Source organism: Taurulus bubalis (genome assembly GCF_910589615.1).
Source record: "Taurulus bubalis genome assembly, chromosome: 21".
Classification (NCBI taxonomy): Eukaryota; Metazoa; Chordata; class Actinopteri; order Perciformes; family Cottidae; genus Taurulus; species Taurulus bubalis.
Window position 1 is genome coordinate 589460 of NC_136609.1, and position 17391 is coordinate 606850.

The 17391-nt window shown below is 47.3% G+C and overlaps 1 protein-coding gene across 1 annotated transcript; it reads right to left on the minus strand.

The window, feature by feature from the left end:
• Window positions 1-1214: 1214 nt before the first annotated feature.
• On the minus strand, window positions 1215-14565 carry LOC306752936 (uncharacterized protein; the record flags this gene model as incomplete). The annotated part of the gene is made up of 11 exons (XM_079236770.1): window positions 1215-1564; window positions 2531-2986; window positions 3081-3594; window positions 3805-3929; window positions 4033-4079; window positions 4151-4424; window positions 4495-4618; window positions 6700-6798; window positions 6865-6945; window positions 14249-14305; window positions 14428-14565. The coding sequence occupies 11 exons, from the start codon at window positions 14563-14565 to the stop codon at window positions 1215-1217; spliced, it is 2265 nt and encodes a 754-aa protein (XP_079092896.1).
• Window positions 14566-17391: the final 2826 nt, after the last annotated feature.

Consider the following 17391-nt stretch of genomic DNA (forward strand, 5'->3'; position numbering starts at 1 on the left):
CGCCCCACTCTGGAGGAAGAACAATGTTCGCGCCCCACTCTGGAGGAAGAACAATGTTCGCGCCCCACTCTGGAGGAAGAACAATGTTCGCGCCCCACTCTGGAGGAGGAACAATGTTCGCGCCCCACCGCCCCAACAACATTGTAACAAAATGTAACAAAACTTTTTGTGACTCCTCCATCTGTGCTTTTTTAAATAATAGAATAAAGAAAATGTAAACCAGATCGCTCCATCAGACAGAAACTAATAACATGTGCAATCACTTTGTTAGAAGAAGGCAAATAAAGTTATAACTGTTCAAAAATAACTAATATTTGGCCAAAAAAATTACCTATTGTGGCTCAAATAACCTGTTTTACACTGAATATATGATCAAGATAATAACGATAAGGTTCAGCCTGTGAGACAGAATGAGTGAGATGTGTGAGCCTCAGGTGGTGTCAGTGCAGCAAGGAGCTGCTTTCCTCTACACATCTTTATAAACAGGGTTGTAGATTCTATACGGCTCTCAATTCATGCTCAATGTTGAGCTGAGATCTGTTTTCTGTTTTCAGAGACAAGAGCAGAAAACGCCAAGAATCGTCGAGTCGCGATGAGTAACCTGTTAACGTAACTAAACTTCTACATGAAAGTACAGCCTTTCTTCATGTATTTATTAATGAGGTTTTATGTCGTGTACTTTGTCCTTTTGCACTATGTGAAGGTATCATGTTCATGGAGAGTTCGTCCTGGAGCCACAAGGTTCATCCTGTTCTATAGTTTCATGTTGAAGTGTCCTTGATGACCCTGAAGCCCAGAGCTTCACAACTCCTTCAATACTAAGGATGGAACACGCAGAGAAGAATTCCCCCACTGTGGGATTGAGAAAGGATTATAAAAAAAGATTTAAGAAAAAGGATTTCTAATTTTTTAAGAAACTGCATCTCCGCCCCACCTGTAATACCTCCACGCCCCACAGTTTGAGAACCACTGATCTAGATTAATAACATGTAATAACTGCTTCATAACACAGTCACACACCCTTCACCGTCTCTGGCATCAGGTGACCTGACTCACCTGTCCAGGTAACACTTCCTGTTCTGGAGGAGAATGCTAATAAAGTTTAAATGAGGTCACATGACAGACTGGACCAGGAGAGCTTTTATAGAGCGGTCACAGATACACGGGCACCGATCGGCTATCGGTGATCAATAATCAGAACACAGTGAACATCTTCAGGTGGTTTTCAGCGTCAACAAAGAACCGTCCGTATCAACAGACTCCGGCGCCCCGCCGCCGCCGCCCGGCGCCCCGCCGCCCGGCGCCCCGCCGCCGCCCGGCGCCCCGCCGCCGCCGCCCGGCGCCCCGCCGCCCGGCGCCCCGCCGCCGCCCGGCGCCCCGCCGCCGCCGCCCGGCGCCCGGTGCGTCAGCAGGTGGCGGTTCAGGTGCGTCTTGCGGGTGTAGCTCTTGGGACAGAAGACGCAGCCGTAGGGACGCACGGCGCTGTGAGACAGGAGATGCTTCTTCAGGTCGAACTTCCTCCTCAGACACTTACCACATTCTGGACACGAGAAGGGCTTCTCTCCTGGAGGCAGACAGACAGGAGGCAGACAGACAGGAGACAGACAGGAGACAGACAGACAGGAGGCAGACAGACAGGAGACAGACAGACAGGAGGCAGACAGACAGACAGGAGACAGACAGGAGACAGACAGGAGACAGACAGACAGGAGACAGACAGACAGACAGGAGACAGACAGACAGACAGGAGACAGACAGACAGGAGACAGACAGACAGGAGGCAGACAGACAGGAGACAGACAGGAGACAGACAGGAGACAGACAGACAGACAGACAGGAGACAGACAGACAGACAGGAGACAGACAGGAGACAGACAGACAGACAGACAGGAGACAGACAGACAGACAGGAGACAGACAGGAGACAGACAGACAGACAGGAGGCAGACAGACAGACAGGAGACAGACAGACAGACAGGAGGCAGACAGACAGACAGGAGACAGACAGACAGGAGACAGACAGACAGGAGGCAGACAGACAGGAGGCAGACAGACAGGAGACAGACAGACAGACAGGAGACAGACAGGAGACAGACAGGAGACAGACAGACAGACAGGAGACAGACAGGAGACAGACAGACAGACAGACAGGAGACAGACAGACAGACAGGAGACAGACAGACAGACAGGAGGCAGACAGACAGGAGACAGACAGACAGACAGGAGACAGACAGACAGACAGACAGACAGGAGACAGACAGACAGGAGACAGACAGGAGACAGACAGGAGACAGACAGGCAGACAGGAGACAGACAGACAGGAGACAGACAGGAGACAGACAGGCAGACAGGAGACAGACAGACAGGAGACAGACAGACAGGAGACAGACAGACAGGAGACAGGAGAAAAGAGACAAATTGGTGTGAATTTCCATGTTGTATACTTTCTTACGGTGTGACTACATGAGTCAGTGGTTTCTTACCGGTGTGAGTCAGTGGTTTCTTACCGGTGTGAGTCAGTGGTTTCTTACCGGTGTGGATGCGGCGGTGTTCCTTCAGGTGGCAGGAGATGGAGAAGCCCTTGCCGCACTCGGGGCAGACGTAGGGCCGTTCCCCGGTGTGAGTCCTCATGTGCTTCTGCAGGTCTCCTCCGGACGGCCAGCCCTTGCCGCACACCGTGCACACGTACGGCCGCTCCCCGGTGTGGCGGCGCACGTGCACGTTGAGGCCGGCGAGCGCGGTGAAGTCCTTGGGGCAGTACGGGCAGCGGTAGGGCCGCTCCCCGCTGTGCGTCCTCAGGTGGCCCTCCAGCCCGTCGCGGGTCTTGAACCGCTTGCCGCACTGCGGGCACAGGAAGCGGCTCTCGCCGGTGTGGCCGGCCCGGTGGGACTGGAGGCCGGTCAGGGAGCCGTACGTCTTGCTGCACTGGTCACACTGGTACGAGCGGAACGTGTGCGTGCGCTGGTGGATACGAAGCTGGGTCACACCTGGAGGGAACAGGTGAGTTTATCAGTGAGGTCTCCTGACTGGATGAAATCTACCTGAGAAGCTCTGGTCACAGCACACCTGTCTGAGATCTACCTGAGAAGCTCTGGTCACAGAAGCGGCAGTTGTAGCAGGGCTCGGCTCCCTCCACGGAGTGAGTCTGCAGGTGTCGCAGCAGCTGAGTCTGAGAGCTGAACGTCTGGTCGCACACCGTACAGGTGAGGTCCGGCAGCCGGTGCTGCAGCCGGTGGGCGTCTCTCTCTTTGGCCGACTCGAACACCTTGTCGCACCGGCTGCAGGTGAAGCCGCCTCGGTCCAGGTGCGTCTGCTTGTGATTGGTCAGACTGGACAGGTGGTGGAACTTCTTGTCGCACTGGGTGCACTGGTAGACGGGCCGGGCCCGGTGGCTGCGCTGGTGAGACAGCAGCTCGGCTTTGGTTCTGAAGGTGGCGTCGCACTGGAAACAGGTGTGGGTCCTGGAGGGGCGGGGCTCGGGGGGGCGGGGCAACGGGGGGCGGGGCTCTTCCACAGGTAAACTCTGCAGGTTCACACCTCCAGTCGCCGACAAACAAGACCCGCAGGACTTATTGGTACGCAGGTGACGAATCACCTGGAAAGAGACTGACGAGCTCACTACTACAGTAAAATCACTACTGGTAGTAATACTACTAATACTGATAGCAATACGACTACTACAGTACTTCTACTTATTCTCCTAGAACTACAGTATATCTGCAACCTGAACTTCAGTACTTCTACTACAATACTTCTACTACAATTACTATAGTACTCCTACTACCTCTACCTGGTACAAACTCACCTGAGAACGGTAGATGAAACATTTTCCACACTGAGGACATTTGTGAGCGATCCGCTCAGAATTGTGGGAAATGCTGTACAGAGCATTAGCAGTGACCTCAGAGCCGCCTTGCTCTGATTGGTTGGCTGTGAAGAAAGGCGGAGTTAGAACAGACACTCAGAGAGTTTATCAGTGTGTGTGTGTGTGTGTGTGTGTGTGTGTGTGTGTGTGTGTGTGTGTCTCTCTCACCGGTGTCCTCTGATTGGTCCACAAAGTCTCCAGGTGAGTCCTTCAACCTATCAGGAGTCAAGGTGATCAATACGGGAATCTCTCCATGGAACAATCTACTGATCACACGACGCCTCACCTGTCATCCACAGGTGTGATCGGACATTCGTCGCCGCCCACTGCCGAGCTCTCATTGGACGCCTTCGGCTCCACCGGCGACCCGCTATGACCAATCACAGTCTCCTCCTCCTGGCCCTCCGTCATCACCAACACCTCCTCCTTCACCTGCTCCACGTCAGGCGGAGGATCTGATTGGACCTCTGCGTCGCAGGGAGGAGGCTCGGGATTGGTCGGTTTGGTGAAGAGGGGGTGTGACCAGGCGGAGAGGAGGATCTTCTCCGTGTCGTGACCCACTGAGGAAAAACCAACTGGTGAGTAAAGTCAAGTAAAGTCAGGTAAAAGAACTACAAAGTGATGTCATACCTGTGGTGGTGGCGTGACCCAGCAGACAGCTCTGATTGGTCAGCAGCTCCCTCAGCTCACCGCGGTCCGCCTCCTGCAGACAGTACTCCAGACCACCGGGGGCAGCGTCGAGCCAGGACGCCGCCTGAAGCACACCCAGCAGAGTGAGCACAAACGTCCACGAAGAGACAACAACAACCAGTAACAACTAGTGGAAACCAGTAACAACTAGTGGAAACCAGTAACAACCAGTGGAAACTAGTGGAAACCAGTAACAACCAGTGGAAACCAGTAACAACCAGTGGAAACCTGCAACAACCAGTAACAACCAGTGGAAACCAGTAACAACCAGTGGAAACCAGTAACAACCAGTAACAACCAGTGGAAACCAGTAACAACCAGTGGAAACCAGTAACAACCAGGAACAACTAGTGGAAACCAGTAACAACCAGTGGAAACTAGTGGAAACCAGTAACAACTAGTGGAAACCAGTAACAACCAGTGGAAACCAGTAACAACCAGTAACAACCAGTGGAAACCAGTAACAACCAGTAACAACCAGTGGAAACCAGTAACAACCAGTGGTAACCAGTAACAACCAGTGGAAACCAGTAACAACCAGTGGTAACCAGTAACAACCAGTGGTAACCAGTAACAACCAGTGGAAACCAGCAACAACTAGTGGAAACCAGAAACAACCAGTGGAAACCAGTAACAACTAGTGGAAACCAGTAACAACCAGTGGAAACCAGTAACAACTAGTGGAAACCAGTAACAACCAGTGGAAACCAGTGGAAACCAGTAACAACCAGTGGAAACCAGTGGAAACCAGTAACAACTAGTGGAAACCAGTAACAACCAGTGGAAACCAGTAATAACTAGTGGAAACCAGTAACAACCAGTGGAAACCAGTGGAAACCAGTAACAACCAGTGGTAACCAGTAACAACCAGTAACAACCAGTGGAAACCAGTAACAACCAGTAACAACCAGTGGTAACCAGAAACAACCAGTAACAACCAGGAACAACTAGTAACAACCAGTGGAAACCAGTAACAACCAGTAACAACCAGTAACAACCAGTAACAACCAGTGGTAACTAGTAACAACCGGTGGAAACCAGTAACAACCAGTGGTAACCAGTAACAACCAGTGGTAACCAGTAACAACCAGTGGAAACCAGTAACAACCCGTGGTAACCAGTAACAACCCGTGGTAACCAGTAACAACCAGTAACAACTAGTGGAAACCAGTAACAACCAGTGGTAACCAGTAACAACCAGTGTTAACCAGTAACAACCAGTGGTAACCAGTAACAACCAGTGGAAACCAGTAATAACTAGTGGAAACCAGTAACAACCAGTGGAAACCAGTAACAACCAGTGGTAACCAGTAACAACCAGTGGAAACCAGTAACAACCAGTGGTAACCAGAAACAACCAGTAACAACCAGTAACAACTAGTAACAACCAGTGGAAACCAGTAACAACCAGTGGTAACCAGTAACAACCAGTGGAAACCAGTAACAACCAGTGGTAACCAGTAACAACCAGTGGTAACCAGTAACAACCAGTAACAACTAGTGGTAACCAGTAACAACCAGTGGTAACCAGTAACAACCAGTGGTAACCAGTAACAACCAGTAACAACCAGTGGTAACCAGTAACAACCAGTGGAAACCAGTAACAACCAGTAACAACTAGTGGAAACCAGTAACAACCAGTGGTAACCAGTAACAACCAGTGGTAACCAGTGGTAACCAGTAACAACCAGTGGAAACCAGTAACAACCAGTGGAAACCAGTAACAACCAGTGGTAACCAGTAACAACCAGTGGAAACCAGTAACAACCAGTGGTAACCAGCAACAACCAGTGGTAACCAGTAACAACCAGTGGAAACCAGTAACAACCAGTGGAAACCAGTAACAACCAGTGGAAACCAGTAACAAGCAGTGGAAACCAGTAACAACCAGTAACCACCAGTAACAACTAGTGGAAACCAGTAACAACCAGTGGAAACCAGTAACAACCAGTAACAACCAGTAACAACTAGTGGAAACCAGTAACAACTAGTAACTTAGTTACTAGATTAGATTTTTTAAAGAGGCGTGCTTAAAAGGTGAATTACCTCTGACCATCTTACTTCCTGTTTACATGCCCCAAAGCATTGTGGGAGCTGGATAAAGATACAGGTTGAACACGTGCAGAGGAAAGCTGGACTGAGGACCTGTTTGAAGTCGGGAGCAGGAAACAGCTGGTCGATCCTGGACAGGAAGTCCGAGATGAGCGACTGGAGGGCGGAGTCAAAGCCGTGGTGGAAGACCTCCTGACAACAGAGAGCCGTTACAGGATGAAGACGTGAGGAAGATGAAGATGAAGGTGAAGCACTCACCTGCAGGAGGCGGCGTCTGTCCTCTGGACACTGAGTCAGAGTCACCAGCGCAGAAACCAGCTCGTCCACCTGCTGGTCAGACTGGGAAACACACTTCATTTATTGATCGTCACCAATACTCCTCCATCTCCCACAATGCACTGCTCCTCCATATGTTGTGCTGTGAATTCAGTCAAGTAACTCTTATTTTCAACAACAATGTGACAAACAACAACGAGGAGGAGGTGACAAAGAAGAAGAAGAAGAAGAAGAAGAAGAAGAAGAACGTGACAAAGGAGAAGAAGAAGAAGAAGAAGAAGAAGAAGAAGAAGAAGAACGTGACAAAGGAGAAGAAGAAGAAGAAGAAGAAGAAGAAGAAGAACGTGACAAAGGAGAACAACAACAACTACTAGGAGGAGAACAACAACGAGGAGGAGGTGACAAAGAAGAAGAAGAAGAAGAAGAACGTGACAAAGGAGAAGAAGAAGAAGAAGAAGAAGAAGAAGAAGAACGTGACAAAGGAGAACAACAAGGAGGAGGAGGAGAACAACAACAACTAGGAGGAGAACAACAACAACAACTAGGAGGAGGAGGAGAACAACAACGAGGAGGAGGAGAACAACAACAACTAGGAGGAGGAGGAGAACAACAACTAGGAGGAGGAGAACAACAACAACTAGGAGGAGGAGGAGAACAACAACTAGGAGGAGGAGAACAACAACTAGGAGGAGGAGAACAACAACGAGGAGGAGGAGAACAACAACAACTAGGAGGAGGAGAACAACAACAACTAGGAGGAGGAGAACAACAACGAGGAGGAGGAGAACAACAACAACTAGGAGGAGGAGAACAACAACGAGGAGGAGGAGGACAACAACAACTAGGAGGAGGAGAACAACAACTAGGAGGAGAACAACAACAACTAGGAGGAGGAGAACAACAACAACTAGGAGGAGGAGGACAACAACAACGAGGAGGAGGAGAACAACAACAACTAGGAGGAGGAGGACAACAACAACGAGAAGGAGGAGAACAACAACAACTAGGAGGAGAACAACAACAACTAGGAGGAGGAGAACAACAACTAGGAGGAGAACAACAACAACTAGGAGGAGAACAACAACAACTAGGAGGAGAACAACAACAACTAGGAGGAGAACAACAACAACTAGGAGGAGAACAACAACAACGAGGAGGAGGAGAACAACAACGAGGAGGAGGAGAACAACAACAACTAGGAGGAGGAGAACAACAACTAGGAGGAGAACAACAACAACTAGGAGGAGGAGAACAACAACTAGGAGGAGAACAACAACAACTAGGAGGAGAACAACAACAACTAGGAGGAGAACAACAACAACTAGGAGGAGAACAACAACAACGAGGAGGAGGAGAACAACAACGAGGAGGAGGAGAACAACAACAACTAGGAGGAGGAGAACAACAACTAGGAGGAGAACAACAACAACTAGGAGGAGGAGAACAACAACTAGGAGGAGAACAACAACAACGAGGAGGAGGAGAACAACTAGGAGGAGAACAACAACTAGGAGGAGAACAACAACAACGAGGAGGAGGAGGAGAACAACAACAACTAGGAGGAGGAGGAGAACAACAACAACTAGGAGGAGGAGAACAACAACAACTAGGAGGAGGAGGAGAACAACAACAACTAGGAGGAGAACAACAACAACGAGGAGGAGGAGAACAACAACAACGAGGAGGAGGAGAACAACAACTAGGAGGAGGAAAACAACAACTAGGAGGAGGAAAACAACAACTAGGAGGAGGAGAACAACAACAACTAGGAGGAGAACAACAACAACGAGGAGAACAACAACTAGGAGGAGGAGAACAACGAGGAGGAGGAGAAAAACAACAACTAGGAGGAGGAGAACAACAACTAGGAGGAGGAGAACAACAACGAGGAGGAGGAGGAGAACAACAACTAGGAGGAGGAGAACAACTAGGAGGAGAACAACAACAACTAGGAGGAGGAGAACAACAACTAGGAGGAGGAGAACAACAACAACTAGGAGGAGGAGAACAACAACGAGGAGGAGGAGGAGAACAACAACGAGGAGGAGAACAACAACTAGGAGGAGGAGAACAACTAGGAGGAGGAGAAAAACAACAACTAGGAGGAGGAGAACAACTAGGAGGAGAACAACTAGGAGGAGAACAACAACAACTAGGAGGAGGAGAACAACAACGAGGAGGAGAACAACAACTAGGAGGAGGAGAACAACTAGGAGGAGGAGAAAAACAACAACTAGGAGGAGGAGAACAACTAGGAGGAGAACAACAACAACTAGGAGGAGGAGAACAACAACGAGGAGGAGGAGGAGAACAACAACTAGGAGGAGAACAACAACTAGGAGGAGGAGAACAACAACGAGGAGGAGGAGGAGAACAACAACTAGGAGGAGAACAACAACTAGGAGGAGGAGAACAACAACGAGGAGGAGGAGGAGAACAACAACTAGGAGGAGAACAACAACAACTAGGAGGAGGAGAACAACAACTAGGAGGAGGAGGAGAACAACAACAACTAGGAGGAGGAGAACAACAACAACGAGGAGGAGGAGAACAACAACGAGGAGGAGAACAACAACTAGGAGGAGAACAACAACTAGGAGGAGGAGGAGAACAACAACAACTAGGAGGAGGAGGACAACAACAACTAGGAGGAGGAGGACAACAACTAGGAGGAGGAGAACAACAACGAGGAGGAGGAGAACAACTAGGAGGAGGAGAACAACAACGAGGAGGAGGAGAACAACTAGGAGGAGAACAACAACAACTAGGAGGAGGAGAACAACAACGAGGAGGAGGAGAACAACTAGGAGGAGAACAACAACAACTAGGAGGAGGAGAACAACAACGAGGAGGAGGAGAACAACAACTAGGAGGAGGAGAACAACAACGAGGAGGAGGAGAACAACTAGGAGGAGAACAACAACAACTAGGAGGAGGACAACAACAACTAGGAGGAGGAGAACAACAACTAGGAGGAGGAGAACAACAACTAGGAGGAGGAGAACAACAACGAGGAGGAGGACAACAACAACTAGGAGGAGGAGAACAACAACTAGGAGGAGGACAACAACAACTAGGAGGAGGAGGAGAACAACAACAACGAGGAGGAGGAGAACAACAACAACTAGGAGGAGGAGGAGAACAACAACGAGGAGGAGGAGGAGAACAACAATAACTAGGAGGAGGAGAACAACAACTAGGAGGAGGAGAACAACAACGAGGAGGAGGAGAACAACTAGGAGGAGAACAACAACAACTAGGAGGAGGAGGAGAACAACAACAACGAGGAGGAGGAGAACAACAACAACTAGGAGGAGGAGGAGAACAACAACGAGGAGGAGGAGGAGAACAACAACGAGGAGGAGGAGAACAACAACGAGGAGGAGAACAACAACAACTAGGAGGAGAACAACAACAACTAGGAGGAGGAGGAGAACAACAACGAGGAGGAGAACAACAACAACTAGGAGGAGGAGGAGAACAACAACAACTAGGAGGAGGAGGACAACAACAACTAGGAGGAGGAGGACAACAATAACTAGGATGAGGAGAACAACAACGAGGAGGAGGAGAACAACTAGGAGGAGAACAACAACAACGAGGAGGAGGAGAACAACAACGAGGAGGAGGAGGAGAACAACAACAACAACTAGGAGGAGAACAACAACAACAACTAGGAGGAGAACAACAACAACGAGGAGGAGGAGAACAACAACAACAAGGAGGAGGAGAACAACAACAACAACAACTAGGAGGAGAACAACAACAACAACTAGGAGGAGAACAACAACAACGAGGAGGAGGAGAACAACAACAACGAGGAGGAGGAGGAGAACAACAACGAGGAGGAGGAGAACAACAACGAGGAGGAGAACAACAACAACTAGGAGGAGGAGGACAACAATAACTAGGAGGAGGAGAACAACAACGAGGAGGAGGAGAACAACAACTAGGAGGAGAACAACAACTAGGAGGAGAACAACAACAACGAGAAGGAGGAGGACAACAACTAGGAGGAGAACAACAACAACGAGGAGGAGGTGACAAAGAAGAAGAACAACAACGTGACAAAGGAGAACAACAACGAGGAGGAGAACAACAACAACAAGGAGGAGGAGAACAACAACAACTAGGAGGAGGAGAACAACAACGAGGAGGAGAACAACAACAACTAGGAGGAGGAGAACAACAACAACTAGGAGAACAACAACTAGGAGGAGGAGAACAACAACGAGGAGGAGGAGAACAACAACAACGAGGAGAACAACAACTAGGAGGAGGAGAACAACAACGAGGAGGAGAACAACAACAACGAGGAGGAGGAGAACAACAACTAGGAGGAGAACAACAACAACGAGGAGGAGGAGAACAACAACAACGAGGAGGAGGAGAACAACAACTAGGAGGAGAACAACAACAACGAGGAGGAGGAGAACAACAACAACGAGGAGAACAACAACGAGGAGGAGGAGAACAACAACAACTAGGAGGAGGACAACAACAACGAGGAGGAGAACAACAACAACGAGGAGGAGAACAACAACAACAACGAGGAGGAGGTGACAAAGAAGAAGAAGAACAACGTGACAATGGAGAACAACTAGGTGGAGGAGAACAACAACGAGGAGGAGGAGAACAACAACTAGGAGGAGGAGAACAACAACGAGGAGGAGAACAACAACAACTAGGAGGAGGAGAACAACAACTAGGAGGAGAACAACAACAACTAGGAGGAGGAGGAGAACAACAACGAGGAGGAGGAGAACAACAACAACTAGGAGGAGGAGGACAACAACAACGAGAAGGAGGAGAACAACAACAACTAGGAGGAGGAGAACAACAACTAGGAGGAGAACAACAACAACTAGGAGGAGGAGAACAACAACGAGGAGGAGGAGAACAACTAGGAGGAGGAGCACAACTAGGAGGAGAACAACAACTAGGAGGAGAACAACAACTAGGAGGAGGAGGAGGAGAACAACAACAACTAGGAGGAGGAGGAGAACAACAACAACTAGGAGGAGGAGAACAACAACAACTAGGAGGAGGAGAACAACAACAACTAGGAGGAGAACAACAACAACGAGGAGGAGGAGAACAACAACTAGGAGGAGGAAAACAACAACTAGGAGGAGGAGAACAACGACTAGGAGGAGGAGAACAACAACAACTAGGAGGAGGAGAACAACAACAACGAGGAGGAGGAGAACAACGAGGAGGAGGAGAAAAACAACAACTAGGAGGAGGAGAACAACTAGGAGGAGAACAACAACAACTAGGAGGAGGAGAACAATAACTAGGAGGAGGAGAACAACTAGGAGGAGGAGAAAAACAACAACTAGGAGGAGGAGAACAACTAGGAGGAGAACAACAACAACTAGGAGGAGGAGAACAATAACTAGGAGGAGGAGAACAACAACGAGGAGGAGGAGGAGAACAACAACTAGGAGGAGAACAACAACAACTAGGAGGAGGAGGAGAACAACAACAACTAGGAGGAGGAGAACAACAACAACTAGGAGGAGGAGAACAACAACGAGGAGGAGAACAACAACAACGAGGAGGAGGAGAACAACAACGAGGAGGAGAACAACAACAACTAGGAGGAGGAGGAGAACAACAACAACTAGGAGGAGAACAACAACAACGAGGAGGAGGAGAACAACAACGAGGAGGAGAACAACAACAACTAGGAGGAGGAGGAGAACAACAACGAGGAGGAGAACAACAACAACTAGGAGGAGGAGGAGGACAACAACAACTAGGAGGAGGAGGACAACAACAACTAGGAGGAGGAGGACAACAATAACTAGGAGGAGGAGAACAACAATAACTAGGAGGAGGAGAACAACAACGAGGAGGAGGAGAACAACTAGGAGGAGAACAACAACAACTAGGAGGAGAACAACAACAACGAGGAGGAGGAGAACAACAACGAGGAGGAGAACAACAACAACTAGGAGGAGAACAACAACAACTAGGAGGAGGAGGAGAACAACAACTAGGAGGAGGAGGACAACAATAACTAGGAGGAGGAGAACAACAACTAGGAGGAGGAGAACAACTAGGAGGAGAACAACAACTAGGAGGAGAACAACAACTAGGAGGAGAACAACAACAACGAGGAGGAGGAGGAGAACAACAACAACAACTAGGAGGAGAACAACAACTAGGAGGAGGAGAACAACAACAACAACTAGGAGGAGAACAACAACAACAACGAGGAGGAGGAGAACAACAACAACAACTAGGAGGAGAACAACAACAACAACTAGGAGGAGAACAACAACAACGAGGAGGAGGAGAACAACAACAACGAGGAGGAGGAGGAGAACAACAACGAGGAGGAGGAGAACAACAACGAGGAGGAGGAGGAGAACAACAACAACTAGGAGGAGGAGGAGAACAACAACGAGGAGGAGAACAACAACAACTAGGAGGAGGAGGACAACAACAACTAGGAGGAGGAGGACAACAACAACTAGGAGGAGGAGGACAACAATAACTAGGAGGAGGAGAACAACAACTAGGAGGAGGAGAACAACAACGAGGAGGAGAACAACAACTAGGAGGAGAACAACAACTAGGAGGAGAACAACAACTAGGAGGAGAACAACAACAACGAGGAGGAGGAGAACAACAACGAGGAGGAGGAGGAGAACAACAACAACAACTAGGAGGAGAACAACAACAACAACGAGGAGGAGGAGAACAACAACAACGAGGAGGAGGAGAACAACAACAACAACTAGGAGGAGAACAACAACAACAACTAGGAGGAGAACAACAACAACAACTAGGAGGAGAACAACAACAACGAGGAGGAGGAGAACAACAACAACGAGGTGGAGGAGAACAACAACAACAACTAGGAGGAGAACAACAACAACAACTAGGAGGAGGAGAACAACAACAACGAGGAGGAGGAGAACAACAACAACGAGGAGGAGGAGGAGAACAACAACGAGGAGGAGGAGAACAACAACAACAACTAGGAGGAGAACAACAACTAGGAGGAGGAGAACAACAACAACGAGGAGGAGGAGAACAACAACAACGAGGAGGAGGAGAACAACAACGAGGAGGAGAACAACAACTAGGAGGAGGAGGAGAACAACAACGAGGAGGGAGGAGAACAACAACTAGGAGAAGGAGAATAACAACGAGGAGGAGAACAACAACAACGAGGAGGAGGAGGAGAACAACTCGGAGGAGGAGGAGAACAACAACTAGGAGGAGGAGGAGAACAACAACGAGGAGGGAGGAGAACAACAACTAGGAGAAGGAGAATAACAACGAGGAGGAGAACAACAACAACGAGGAGGAGGAGGAGAACAACAACAACAAGGAGCAGGAGGCGTCTCACCGTGGCCTTGCAGACGGAGTGGACGGTGTCCAGGTGTTCTGGGTCACAGAGGGTCACCTGAAGACAGACCAGAGCGGGTTAATGAACACCTGAAGCTCCTCCCACGTCACATGACTTCACTAATGAAGGAAGCTCCTCCCACGTCACATGACATCACTAATGAAGGAAGCTCCTCCCACCTTGGCCCTCAGCGCCAGCAGCAGCAGGCTCCTCTGCCTGTCTGTCAGCAGCTCCGGGACCGCCTCGGTTACCAGGGCGACAAAGTCCTCCAGCATCCCATAATGCCTCACGCTCTGCTGCCGGGCGACCCGCCACATGGCCGCCGTCAGCAGGCGCAGGGGGGGGAGGAGGAGGCGCAGGGAGGAGAGGGGGGGAGGCGGGGCTGAGGAGAACATTCATGACAACAACAACTCATTCATCATGTCAACAACAACACCACATTCATCATGTCAACAACAACAACACATGCATCATGTTAACAACACATTCATCATGTCAACAACAACACATTCATCATGTCAACAACACATTCATCATGTCAACAACACATTCATCATGTCAACAACAACACCACATTCATCATGTCAACAACAACACCACATTCATCATGTCAACAACAACAACACATGCATCATGTCAACAACAACACATTCATCATGTCAACAACACATTCATCATGTCAACAACACATTCATCATGTCAACAACACATTCATCATGTCAACAACACATGCATCATGTCAACAACACATTCATCATGTCAACAACACATGCATCATGTCAACAACAACACATGCATCATGTCAACAACAACACATGCATCATGTCAACAACAACACATGCATCATGTCAACACCACATTCATCATGTCAACAACAACAACACATGCATCATGTCAACAACACATGCATCATGTCAACAACACATGCATCATGTCAACAACACATGCATCATGTTAACAACACATGCATCATGTCAACAACAACACATGCATCATGTCAACAACACATGCATCATGTCAACAACACATGCATCATGTCAACAACACATGCATCATGTCAACAACAACACATGCATCATGTCAACAACACATGCATCATGTCAACAACACATGCATCATGTTAACAACACATGCATCATGTCAACAACACCACATTCATCATGTCAACAAAAACACCACATGCATCATGTCAACAACAACACATGCATCATGTCAACAACAACACATTTATCATGTCAACAACAACAACACATTCATCATGTCAACAACAACAACACATGCATCATGTTAACAACAACACATGCATCATGTTAACAACAACAACACATTCAGCATGTTAACAACAACAACACATTCATCATGTCAACAACAACACATTCATCATGTCAACAACAACACATTCATCATGTCAACAACAACACATGCATCATGTTAACAACAACACATGCATCATGTTAACAACAACAACACATTCAGCATGTTAACAACAACAACAACAACACATTCAGCATGTTAACAACAACAACACATTCAGCATGTTATTAACAACAACACATTCATCATGTCAACAACAACACATTCATCATGTCAACAACAACACATTCATCATGTCAACAACAACACATTCATCATGTTAACAACAACAACACATTCATCATGTCAACAACAACAACACATGCATCATGTTAACAACAAGACATTCAGCATGTTAACAACAACAACACATGCATCATGTCAACAACAACAACACATGCATCATGTTAACAACAACAACACATTCATCATGTTAACAACAACAACACATTCATCATGTCAACAACAACACATGCATCATGTTAACAACAACAACACATTCAGCATGTTAACAACAACAACACATTCATCATGTCAACAACAACACATTCATCATGTCAACAACAACAACACGTGCATCATGTTAACAACAACAACACATTCATCATGTCAACAGCAACAACAACACATTCAGCATGTTAACAACAACAACACATTCAGCATGTTAACAACAACAACAACACATTCAGCATGTTAACAACAACAACAACACATTCAGCATGTCAACAACAACAACAACACATTCATCATGTCAACAACAACACATTCATCATGTCAACAACAACACATGCATCATGTTAACAACAACACATGCATCATGTTAACAACAAGACATTCAGCATGTTAACAACAACAACACATGCATCATGTCAACAACAACAACACATGCATCATGTTAACAACAACAACACATTCATCATGTCAACAACAACACATTCATCATGTCAACAACAACACATGCAGCATGTTAACAACAACACATTAATCATGTCAACAACAACAACACATTCATCATGTCAACAACAACACATTCATCATGTCAACAACAACACATTCATCATGTCAACAACAACACATGCATCATGTTAACAACAACACATGCATCATGTTAACAACAAGACATTCAGCATGTTAACAACAACAACACATTCAGCATGTTAACAACAACAACACATTCAGCATGTTAACAACAACAACACATGCATCATGTCAACAACAACAACACGTGCATCATGTTAACAACAACAACACATTCATCATGTCAACAACAACACATGCATCATGTTAACAACAACACATGCATCATGTTAACAACAAGACATTCAGCATGTTAACAACAACAACACATTCATCATGTTAACAACAACAACACATTAAGCATGTTAACAACAACAACACATTAAGCATGTTAACAACAACACATGCATCATGTCAACAACAACAACACGTGCATCATGTTAACAACAACAACAACACATTCATCATGTCAACAGCAACACATTCTTCATGTCAACAACAACAGATTCATCATGTTAACAACAACAACACATGCATCATGTTAACAACAACACATGCATCATGTTAACAACAACACATGCATCATGTTAACAACAAGACATTCAGCATGTTAACAACAACAACACATTCAGCATGTTAACAACAACAACACATTCAGCATGTTAACAACAACAACACATGCATCATGTCAACAACAACAACACGTGCATCATGTTAACAACAACAACACATTCATCATGTCAACAGCAACACATTCTTCATGTCAACAACAA